Source organism: Perna viridis, chromosome 1 (assembly GCF_037379345.1).
Source record: "Perna viridis isolate PV_CMFRI_1.1 ecotype Kerala chromosome 1, ASM3737934v1, whole genome shotgun sequence".
Lineage (NCBI taxonomy): Eukaryota > Metazoa > Mollusca > Bivalvia > Mytilida > Mytilidae > Perna > Perna viridis.
Window position 1 is genome coordinate 424,476 of NC_142445.1, and position 12,402 is coordinate 436,877.

At 32.7% G+C, this 12,402-nt stretch overlaps 2 protein-coding genes and 1 long non-coding RNA gene across 3 annotated transcripts in view; all 3 read right to left on the minus strand.

Annotated features, from left to right (window-relative positions):
- Window positions 1-12,402, minus strand: part of LOC148626752 (uncharacterized) — a 95,536-nt gene that overhangs the window by 38,125 nt on the left and 45,009 nt on the right. The window lies entirely within an intron of this gene.
- Window positions 253-6,087, minus strand: LOC148626754 (uncharacterized). The gene is made up of 4 exons (XM_088564605.1): window positions 6,042-6,087; window positions 5,465-5,593; window positions 2,784-2,888; window positions 253-882 (listed from the first exon to the last, which is right to left on the minus strand). Exons 1-4 carry the CDS (start codon window positions 6,085-6,087, stop codon window positions 722-724), a joined length of 441 nt encoding a protein of 146 aa, XP_088420731.1. The 3' UTR covers window positions 253-721.
- LOC148626755 (uncharacterized) lies at window positions 8,289-11,407 on the minus strand. The gene is made up of 3 exons (XM_088564606.1): window positions 11,209-11,407; window positions 9,224-10,867; window positions 8,289-8,503 (listed from the first exon to the last, which is right to left on the minus strand). Exons 1-3 carry the CDS (start codon window positions 11,282-11,284, stop codon window positions 8,289-8,291), a joined length of 1,935 nt encoding a protein of 644 aa, XP_088420732.1. The 5' UTR covers window positions 11,285-11,407.

Sequence of the window (12,402 nt, forward strand, 5' to 3'; positions counted from 1 at the left end):
TTAAGATTCACTGGTGGTGGCAAACATTCTCAAAATCATTCCCTGATTACTGTATTCAGCAAAATGAGTTTAGCCTTTTGGTAAAGAGCTGTACTGTGTATACGATTACAAATTGATTGCACACATTTCTTTATAGAAATGATTTTTAGTGACTGCTACTTCGCTAAAGAATATTAAATAACTCATTTTAACAAGATTGCCAAAGCAAAATATCGCACTTCTTTATTCATAAAACATGTAATAGATAAAAAAGAAAAGATCATACAATTATCTAAATTTGCATTCTTTTTTTTTTTTCATTGTTCTTAAGTATTATGTATGTTGTGATCACACAAAATATCACATTTTTGCAATGCTGTTATAAAGCCTTCTGCTTGTCTTTACGTAGAATTTCTGTCAACAATTAACCTACACACAGGCGGAAGCAGAAACTTGTGTAATAGATATAAACCAAACCTGTTTTTACAGCGAGAACATAAAACTCCCCTTTACTTCCCAGGCAGGATAACGTTCATTACTTGATACTCCAGCTTTCTAGATGTAAAAATGACATTGCACTATATTTAAACAAGCACCAGCTTCGAAGATATGAAAAGTTCTGTGTTTTAATCACTCATACAAAAAGATTGTTTATCATTCCAGCTACTATAACATGTAGAAGAGGAAAATATGTGAGAAAAAAATCTACAATACTTGTTTACAGAAAAAAAGTAGGATCATTTCAGTGTTGTAACTTCATTTCCATACTCTGCAATGTTCTTCTGCATTTCGCTCTCTCATTAAATAATTTGGTATGGATTTTGTTTACTTTTTCCTCCTCTGGAACACTTTCTAAGAATCTTGCAGGCTGATTTGACAGAAACTTTTGAATCATCTTGCGACCTAAATCAAAATATTCATAATTAAAAAGAGGTTTCTTTTAATCTTACAATCAGGTTATTCACGCAAAACTGCGAGATTTGGGATGTTAAACAGTGCACTGATTAAGATTACGGTTGCAAATATTAAGTTTCATTCCGAATGTTTCGTACCTAGTTCCACAAAGTAAAGTTGAATTAATTTTCTACCATAACAGTAGTGACTGCAGCAACACGGCTAAAGATTAGATGAAATACTGCTATCAAAACAATAATCAACCAAATACGATACTTTTTTTAGACACTCTCCCTAAAGTGACTCACTATATTGACTAGTTTTGCTGAAACAAAATTCATAATTTTATCTTATTGCAGCAAACCACTTATAAAAGTTATCAACACTTCTTTCTGTGCACCTGGTTCATGCTCTCAGGTTTTAGTGGAGTCGGAGTTGCTTATTTGCTTTTGTTACTTTGTATGTGTGATTTTAAAGATGCTGTGTATGTGTGTTTTCCATGTTTGGTCTTTGCCTTGGGTTGCTTTCTCTTGTTTTCTGCTAGAACCTTGGTTTCCTTGATCACTCTTTCAAATACACACACACAAATAAAAAAAAACAAAAACAAAAACAAAAACAAAACAAAACAAGACAAAACAAAGCTGTGGCATTACATTTTGAATATAAAGTCTGTGTTATTCTCCATTTAAATTAGGCATATTTTGTCATTTGCGCTTGCACATAATTTTTTGATATCTTAGTTTTCACATTTGTAATTAATTTGTTTAACTAAAATCATTTAGTAACGAGCAGAATGCAAAAACTAGAGAGTGGTAAGTCTTCTCGAAAAATGGGTTTTCGATTTTGTTCACAATTTTAGTAAAATTGTTACCCGAAAGTAGAAACGTTTTACTGAACAATCGTTCTTGTAAATATTGGAATTTGCTGGACGGAACAATGTTACTGGAAACTGAAAATAAAGCAGCACTCAAGATATTGGTTTAAATCTTACCCAAACCGGGTGCAATATCTCGCATTGATTTTGGACATGGCAATCTGACACCACATCAATAAAGAAGGAAAAAAAACATAAAAATTTTTTTTAAAAAATCAATATTTCAAATTTTATCTTTACAAATGGTGACCTTAAAATGTCTGCCTTCAAAATCATCAGGGTTATCCCTATCGCGGCTCGTTAATATTGCTTCTCTAATTTTCATAATTTATAATGCAGAAACTATTCTTTTGCAAAAATATAAAGTTTGTCAATTTGGTACCTTTCATTATACAATGACAAACATACCATAGACGAAGTTACAAAGAGGAGCCCATTTGAAATCTTACAATCAGGATCGGATTTTTTTGGACGGTCAATCTGAAATCATTTAGAATTTTAAGTTCTAACATGATTAAATGAATGACCTGTGTGACCCTTAGTTGAATATGCATTTGCTGTTGCGGAATGTCATACACAGTTTTGATAGAGGATCCTTCAAGCTGTAATATATAGTCCTTCAATGAAAAAATGCGCATAGCGCAGCATGATACGACCACAATAGTAAAACCATGAATAATTGGAGCTTGTGTGGAAACAGTATTAGTTTATGACACACTTAAACATAGGGACCTACAAATCATGAAGAACACAACAACTAGTTTGAACATTTTAATTGATAACAATTTGAAATTCATTTTAAAAAGTTCAGAACAAGGACAAACATAAAAAAGTCTAATTTGCGGGCGTATAAAATGCTGGACAAGAACAAGATATATTGGAGTTCAAGGAAGGGCATATGAAAAACAAGATCATTTTTTATGAGTGGCTTGTGTTTATATAAATTGTTCAAGCCTATTCTTTAGGGGGTAAGTGAGCAGGAGCCTTGGATTAACTCACCAAACACTTGACAAGATTATGATTAATTCAAGTTTACCTGGTAGGGATCCCTTTGTCCCAGGTTTTGAGAAATCATGAATGAAGGTCTTAAAATTTTGCTCCACAATTTGTTCTTCTTCTTCTGTCCATGACGCACGAAATTCTGCAAGAAAATCATAATCAATTGTTTTATTTTAGTTTAGTTGCCAAATATTAATGCTAATTTTCCCCCAATGTTTTTCGATAAAATAATGGAAGGCATCTATTTTACTGCTATCACAAAATGAACAATTAAAAGTCAATTAAACAACGCTAGTCGGAAATGAGCGAGTTTGACCACTCATAGGAAAATTTATAAAATATGGCCAAGGACAAGCAAAAGTACCTTTGGGCACAACGGACAGTAAGTAAATGCCTTTTATCTATGTACTAATAAATAATAACAACGAGTTTCAATCACTTTTCAAGACTGGAAAACGAATAGATGGGTTGGAGTTCATCTTCACAAGCTTATTCTAAAGATACAAGAACACATAAATTGATATTTCTTGACTGTAACTTCTTTTTACCAGACTGTTTATCGATATTCGATATAATTTTGCCCGGTTTTCTTCTTTATATCTATTATTGTCTTTATAACTGGATGTAAAGCTGACTATGTCATCATTCCTACGGAGTTCGTATAAAATGTATGAAGTCGGAAAGACACATTTCTTATACAAAGAGTAATCAAGGGAACCAAGTTTATAGCGGTAATCAAAAGAACAGACACGGATTACAGACATAAAAACATAACATAAGTTAAATCATACATACAAAGTAACAAAAGCAAATGAGAAACTCGGACTCCACTAAAAACTGGGAGCATGAACCAGTTGCAGCTGTAGGGTAAGCGTCCTCTGCTTTTCTAGAAACATCCACCGAGTTGTTAATAAAATGTCATGTAGACGGGGTAGACGAAAGAGGAAATGAAAACTGACGCGTTGAACAAATCAGTTTTTATGACGCAGATGGATACACCGTAGCGATCTACGAGTTCATGATGACAACTATAAACATTCTGTAGGGATGACTTCAATGTTATGTAGCAATATATGTAGTAACATAATCCTGTTCCAGAAACCTATTTGTTGGAAGTCTAGCGCGATACAAAAATTTGGCGTAGTTTCGGCAAGTTCTGGCATAACGTACGAGTTGTGATATGAACACTCCACACGTAGATGCTGAAGTGACTTTGCTACAGATAAAAGGAAAGTTGACAATTTTGAATGAAAAGTCATCACATTTGTCGTAAAAGTTGGTCCATAGTTTTCCTTTACCATCAATTTCTAAGTGTATGTCAAGATATGAGGTGACGTCATAATGTCTGTAGTATCCTTTATTTCAAGTTCTTTGGAGTAGATGCGATGTATCAAATCCCCGAAATTAGGATTGTTTAAAGATAATATGTCATCTTTATAGCGAAAACTGAGATATAAGGATCTAGCTAAACGATAGTCTTTCTTTCGGATCAGATCAGCTATAAAGTCAGCCTCATCAGAGTGAAGGAATAGGTCAGCAAATAGAGGAACACAATTTGTTCCCATTGGAATGCCGAACGTTTGTTTAAAAAGTCCGTTCATTTTATTGGACAAATATGTTTTTTGATTAAAAAGTCCAGCATTTTGTAAACATCTTCTTTTGTATATTTGAAAGATGATTTTGGATTATTTTTCACAAAGTATGAGGAATCTCTATCAAGAACTACATATTTGTATCAAGGTGTACCATCTTTTTTGAAAAAAAAACAACGATGTATAATGTTTTTGAGTCGGGATTTCAAGTGAGTACGGGAAACAGAAGTATACGGTCTTGACAAATCGTAGGTTTTAATGCTATTATATTCTGATAATAGTCTTGCACTGATTGTCTCCAAAAGATCTTTCGAAGTTTCCAAGATCCACATTGAATTAATACCACTACTGCAGTAACAAGTGTTGTGGTAGGACTGCAGATCCCCCATGACATCTGTGAAAAGAGAAGTCAAATGTTTTGAAAGAAGTTTGGTGGTACATGTTGCAGATCCACCTATGTAACGTTGTTTGTATGTGGAGTTTAGGAATCCAGTGCATAGACGTTAAATCACAATAATCGTCCTTGGCAGATAGACCAAAAAAGATAGCACAGATGTTTGGTTTTCCTCAATCTCTTCTTTGGAGAGTGTGGTAGCAGTATAGGTCTTATGACTGCTATCATTTTCTATATCTACCTCTGATAATAAACAATGGATGTAAAACGCTTTGCAGACAAAAACAATGTTGTTTTGGCTTTGTCTGCTGGTACGACAACATATTTGTCATGTTTAGTAGACAATGTTTTTGCTACATCGAGGTCTTTGAATACTTGTGTGGCATTGGCACTCATTGATCTACTTGAAACTTTCTTTCGTTACAAAATTAAAGAACACACGGTCTTTAACCACTCTGACAGAGAACCAATGTATTCTTGTTCTCGTTTTATCCATTTTCTTGCGCTGTTCTCCTCGGCTTCCATAAGAATTTTAAAGTTATAATTCCAATTCACGGTACACAGCACAATGATATTACTGACTATAAATACATATGGGAATAAATTTATAAAACAAAATAATAAATTGAAACAGACAAACAACAAAAACAAAGTTAAAACATACGAAACGAACCGAAAAAAAAACAATCAAAACAAAACAGTTTGAAACAAACTATGTATTACTAAACATACTTCTCTTTTTCTTTTTTCCATAATTATTTTTCAAAGAACCAACGAGTTCTACAAGCTCTTTACGACATTCATTTCGATCGTTTTCATTGTCAATCTCAGATTCTTCTGATTCGTCACTTGAGTCATTATCTTAAAACAAACGTAAATCATTAGCTTCGTTCAATAAAGACATAAACATATATTGTCACCTTGATAGCAGTAAATAAATATCATAGAGCCAAGAGGGTTATAAAAAAATTGTTACCGGAAATAATCATTGATGCCAAAGGTGTGGGAGAGGATGACAATGTATTTTCAATTCATATAGTTCCTTAAAACTGAAAAACTAACTCAGATTGAATTGGTTCCTTATATTTACCGGACACAAGTTTTGCTCTTCACAAAAAAAAAAACGAACAAAAAAACAAAATACAAAGAACAAAAAAGGAATACAAAAAAAAAAATAATAATAATAAAAAAAATAATAAAATAAAATAAAAAAACCTCCGAGTCATGTAAATATGCAGAATATTTCCTCGTATTGAACTTATCAAAATACAGCAATGTGCCTTAAATTATAATGTCGGTTATCTTATACCTATCCTCCTGATCTCTCTGATCCACTGTATGTAAATATGTCTCATATATTTCTAATTTTGCAAAATGTGTACAAACAGGGTAAAAACGTTTAAAATCAAGATACCTTTTACTGTCAACGGCTTTTTATGTTCTTTTAATGTCTTCTTATATTTGTCATTTTTCTTTGATACTAGAAATAAAGATATTTGTGGAGCGGTCAATTAAGCGACAGGGCTTTATGTAAAGAGTTTAATGTACCCATTGAACGCACACTTGGACCTTATTCAAATATATTTAATTTCATTTTAAGACTTGTCGTAAAACATCGTACGGTCCAGTTTTTTTTTAAATTCACGTTTGTCCAATTTGTGCGCAAATGTAATGTAACATGTGTATGTAATAAGTTTAAGAAAAATATACAAATGCGCAGATGTATGCCTTGTTCATATTTAATACTTTAGTTGAGACGTCCTGGTACAGAATATACCAACGAAATGGTTGCCAACGAAGACATGAGGGAATATACACAAAATTATTCACAAAACAATTTCACCCTCTTTAAACTAGTCTACTTACATTATACATAGTTGTTTTTTTTTAAAGATGGTACACCTAGATACAAGTATAGAGTTCTTTGTACAGATTCCTCGTACTTTATAGATAATCTGATCCGGCGGGTGTTTCTAGATAAGCTTACCCTACCGGTGCACCTGGTCCATGCTCCCAATTTTTAGTGGAGTCCGAGTTGCTCATTTGCTGTTGTTACCTTGTGTGTATTTTTGTAATGAATTTCTAGCTTCAGTCATTGATTTATTTTCTAAAGTGCAAGAGTTGGTGAAACAGCTAAGGGCCTAGTATAAAAATAATTTGACATTTATATCGTCGAAGTCCTTATATTTCAGTTATATAAGAAAGTAGAGAATAAACATACAAATCCACTACATTTTCAACCATTTAACGAATTGAGAATATTTTACTTAATAGATGAGTTATTTTGTGCGGTGAAGAAAAACGTCATAATATGACTTAAACTACCTGATACACAAATCATTGAACTTTGAATTCAGTTCACAATAGTAGTTATTTTACGATTATCAAAGAAGGACATTTAATGCCCTTTCAGTGTCTTGGAAATAATATCTAAAAACATTATTTTTTTTTCATAAAATTACCCCTCTCTATTTTATTCCATTTTTCATAAAACTGGACCACCACTGACTTTTACGACAAGTTTATTTTAAAGTAGTAATACTTTTCTTTCAAATGATGTATAAATTAGGTGTGTGTTGTTCCGATGCATTAAAATCTTATTTTTAACACATAAACCGCTCAACTCTATATTATGTAAAGTAAAGGAAACCAATCGTGAATTAAAGTTGGAGATGATAAGGTTCAGACGAGGTTTTCACGGGACCGTAATTTAGAAATAATTATTAGGATACCTCTAGAGAATTATTAGCACATTTCTCTACTTAGAAGTTGGATGCATCTAAAGGAAATACCATAATGTTTAGTACCTATTTTGAAAATTTGCTATTGTAAATGTTCATATTCGACATAAAATGTTACTTTGTAGTGGAGCATGCTCCTAAACAACATTCATTAAAAAAGTCATTTGAATATTACAACATTAACATATTTTTAAGGAAGCCCAAAGGGTGCAGTTTCAAATAAGTTCCCCGTGGTGGCAGTCTTAAATATGCAATCGGCGTTAAAATTATTTTTTGTTATCATACATATATTTGCATATGGAAAACAAAGCAATTACAATGACATAGAAACCAGGAAATTATAATGATTATTATCACAATACAAAATTGCTATCAGGTGAACATTTTGTTATTGTCAATAAGTTATATATTTTATATACATTGCTTTTCTGCTATTACTGTAAAATGTTTGCAATAACCTGCGACAAACTACTCAATTAAAACTGCATATACTTAGAGAGATAATCTGTGTAATCAACTTACATTTTACAATCAATTGTGGTTTCTTTACTTTTAAATTCACTTTAGTGAAGTTTCTTTTCCTTGAAACTGGAAATAAAGGTACACTGTATAAAGGAACGTAAAGGAATAGATAACAGTAAGTGTACTGTCCGAGTAATAATTGATGAAATCTTAAAACATGGTAAGAAATGTATACAAAATATATATATCAATAAGTTATCAAGGGAACAAAGATTCGAAGGGAAATCAGAAGAATATAGATGTGTATTTTATAACGCAAAGGAACGAATATTGGGGTTAAATCAGTAAGTAATCTACAAATTTAGAAGTTGCGAGAGGGGAATAAGAGAGTTGGTTCTACCTGCTTCTTCTTTTGGAATATCAATGTCTTCCTCCTCGTCATCTTCTGAATTATCAACAACATCTGAGTTTTTTGAATATCCCTCGACTTCTGATCTAACATCACCTTTTCCTAAATTTTGGACATGATCTTCTGAATTGTGGATTTCTACTCCCTTTTTTTGAGTACCTAAAACATAAGTCTTACTCGTGCCTATCCTTCAGCTCAAAGAAAAATAAGTAATATCGGCTTATTAAAAAAAAGTTCAGATAATAATGAAACAAAAACAAATCATTTTCTATAAGAAAACACATTTTGAAAATTTGTGGAAGACATGTTAAAATTCCATAGTGTTTGTATCAACATGATCAATGTAGACATAATAAGGATTCAAAAAGAAAAAAACAATCGAAATAGATAACAATAGGTTATATGTAATTCATAAAGGAAAAGTGAAGCTATTGTATACTCAATTTAGTGCTGTGAAAAAAGATTTCTAAAGATTCGCAAATTGTTAGATACACATGTATTTCGAATAAACGAGAAAATGACCATTTTAGCCCTCTACGTTGACCACATAGAAAGTCTAAACAGGTTGAAAAGTAAAACAATATGTACTTTGTTCTCTCAGAAATGTTCTAAGGACATGTAAATACACCATATCAAATATAAAACAACCTAAGCAAAATAAACACATATTCAGAAACCCTTATAAACGATGTGTGAAGAGTATGCACTTTTGAACAAAATATCTACTTATTTTTTTGAAAATAGAAATATTAAAATCAGAAATCGTACTTAATAGTACGGAAATATTGATTTAAGGATTGTATATGCTCTTTTCTTATAAAACCATTCATAATGAACCTTAATGAAGCATTCACTTCACATCTTAGTTCCCAAAACTACCTGCATCCAATGACGTGAGGAATTTTCCAACCTTAGTCACTTCCATAACTGCCAGTGGTGCCTGATAAACATTCTTATTTATCTCCTCTGAGTGACCCATGTGTTGGTAAAATAGTTGTCTTTCATTCGATGGTACATCCAAGCTTGCATAGATTGTTGATGCTCTGTGTCTCATTGATGTTGCTGTAATGTTTTGTGTTATGTCTGCTTGAATCATAATATTCTTTACGGCTCTCCATCCTTTAACATGCGTGTTTGAGCGTTTTGTACTAGCAAACAAAAATGGATTAGCTTTGTCGATGTAAGCATCTTGTCGTATTGTCGTATCAGCGATTTTCCTAATTCCAGCTAAGCAGTCCTTGGGAATCAAAACCGGCACAATTTTCTTCAAATTTTTGCCAGCTTGGTATGCTACTTTTATATCTTTGAAAACCCTTTTTTCAATAGGGTCAGTAATAGCATTTGCTTTTGCATTTTTGCTTATCCATTCATCATTTTCAGCATCCTTCCATTCTTGGAGTAACATCCTTCCAGGTTCTCCTCCTCTTCTAGCATTGAATAAAGTTAGACGACATACTAGAAGATCCCGTAGTGTAACAAAGTCATTACCAGCCATAAACTCATACTGATCTGAAGTCAAATCATTTATTGCCTTCACATTGTAGTTTCTTAATTCTGCAATAACTTCTTCTTTTGGTAGACGTTTTGGCTTCCTCAAACTAGTTTGCCTGACCATTTCGCAATTGTACTGAGCTTCACCAAACCACCTGTCCCAATGCAAATTCAGTACTGATTGAAATTTGTCAAACTGTTCTGCTTTTTCTGGATCATCTTTGGCAATATGAAAACCTTTTAGAATAAGACAAACATTTTTCATGGTATAGCCAATGTTTCGACAAAGTCCAGATTTTAAAGAGCCATCTGTCTTTCGTGTTAATTCTAGTAATGCTTCATGAATGAATTCCATGCTACACACATTAAACAGATGGTCACAAGAGGTTATATCTTTACCTTTCTGCTTAGCTTTCTCTTTTGCAAGCAGAAAAATCTTTGCTATGTTTCGCATGTCTCCCATAAGTTTTTCTCGAAGGGTTTGTTGTTTAACAATTCTTGCTAGTACCTTGTGAACTCGAGAAAGGCCATATATTTTGATAAGATCATCTGACTGACATACTTTCCCTGCACCATCACTTCTAAACTTGGATAGAATCATCTGATCAAATGTTTTCCTCTCTTCCTTAGTAAATGTGTCAATCGGAGTCGAAGATGGTGTCAGCATTGTTATTGGCAGTGCATATGCTTCGATTTCTCCAGGACAAACAGCTCTGTGAGTTGATATATTACTTCTAGCATAAAACCCCTTACAGGAACAGCACATTGAAATTTCAGTTCTTGCACTTTTTCTCTCTTTTAACATGTGGAACTGTTTGTCTTTGATGTTTTTATTTAGTAATATTTCTCTATTTTTAAACAAAATGCCTTCTTTTTTCATGGTATTAAAAACTTGATGCCTCATTGGTTCTGGCAATGACATTGCATGGACAACTCTTGGTTCTTTGTGATGGACCTTTTTAATATGCAACGATAACTTTGACATAAATCTATGGCAAAATGGACATGGTCTGTATGGTTTTTTCCTTTTTGCTGCAAAAATACGCAAATGTTTTACCGTGTACATAGGATTTCATTTTCAAATTAAAATGTCAGATAAAGTGAACTAGTGTTTGTTTGAAATAAAAAAAAGTTAACACGGACATGTAGTGTTTATGTCGTATTTATTGGTAAAGTATTTTTTAATTTCATAACCAAATCACTGGTAAAACACTTAAGAGGGCTGAGTCTTTATCGCAATCGTGAACAATATGAAAACTCTTAAGATTAAAAAAAAATAAATGTCTAAGACTGTCACGATTTTGATCAGAATCCTTTCAATACTTAACCAAACATATAAATTTCTTGAAATTTCTCACTACTATACCACTTACCAGTAGTTTTTGTAACAGATGAGCTCATCCTACTGACCTGGTCTGCTAATTCTATCATTTCAATTTGGGCCTGCATACTATCAATGTATGTGACGTCTGCAAAAGTAATTGAACTTCAACTTATATTTATTTTTTCCTTCCTGTCAGACAATTTAAAAAAACTCTATAACGTTCCTTTTTATGAACAGTTAATCAATAGTAGTAATTGATGCAAATAGTTAGGATGTCGATACAATTTTAATAAGTAACAATCTTGGACCTGTTTCATGTGTTTTGTAATGTCCCGATGGGTCTAATAATTTAAGACAATGCATTCCTAAGTGAATTTCCTTTTTTTATCAGTAGCGACGTTTATGTCAGCGGTTACCCAAAATCCTGCAACGATAAACATTTTTATTGAAATTGAGGTTGGGCAAAAGAATAATGACAGAAATGGAGGGAAAATGATGTTGATAAGTGAACCGGCCTCCCAAAGCTTTTAATACAATTGCAACAACATTCTATTTCTACGTTTACCACTGATCAATTGTTCTATAGAGGATTTTTCTGTATGATCAGCTAGATGCACCATTTCAATTCCTGCTGTACTACTGTCTATGTACGTAAAGTCTGAAAAGTTGAATTATATAAATATATATTCATGTTTAAATGTTTATAACAGCAATCATGCAAACTTTCATCTTTGTTGGTATATATGATAAAATGTTTAGTTATTTATTCAGTCTATCTATTCTTAGGAAATAAATCAAATCGAAAACTTAATAGTTATGATAAGGGAAAACAATTGTCAATTTTTCTTTACTTGGGTGACAACATTCCTTCAGCGTCTGCGTATGGACTGCTCATACTACTACTCATACGTTATACCAAAGATTGCCTAAACTACGCAGACTTTTTGTATCACGGTAAACTTCTAACAAGTAGGTTTCTGGAACAAGATTATGTTGCTACAAAATTGAAGTCATCACTACAGAAGTTTTATGGTCGTCATCATAATATCGTGAACCATTACGGTGTATCCATCTCCGCCATGAAAACTGATTTGTTAATCGTGTCATAGTTTTCCTTTCATCTTTTAACTTTCCCGGACTTGATTTTAATGAGCAATTCGGCGGGTGTTTTTTTTAGAAATGCAGAGGACGTTTTTCCTCCCGATGCACATATCACTGGCCCCAGTTTTAAGTGGAGTCCGAT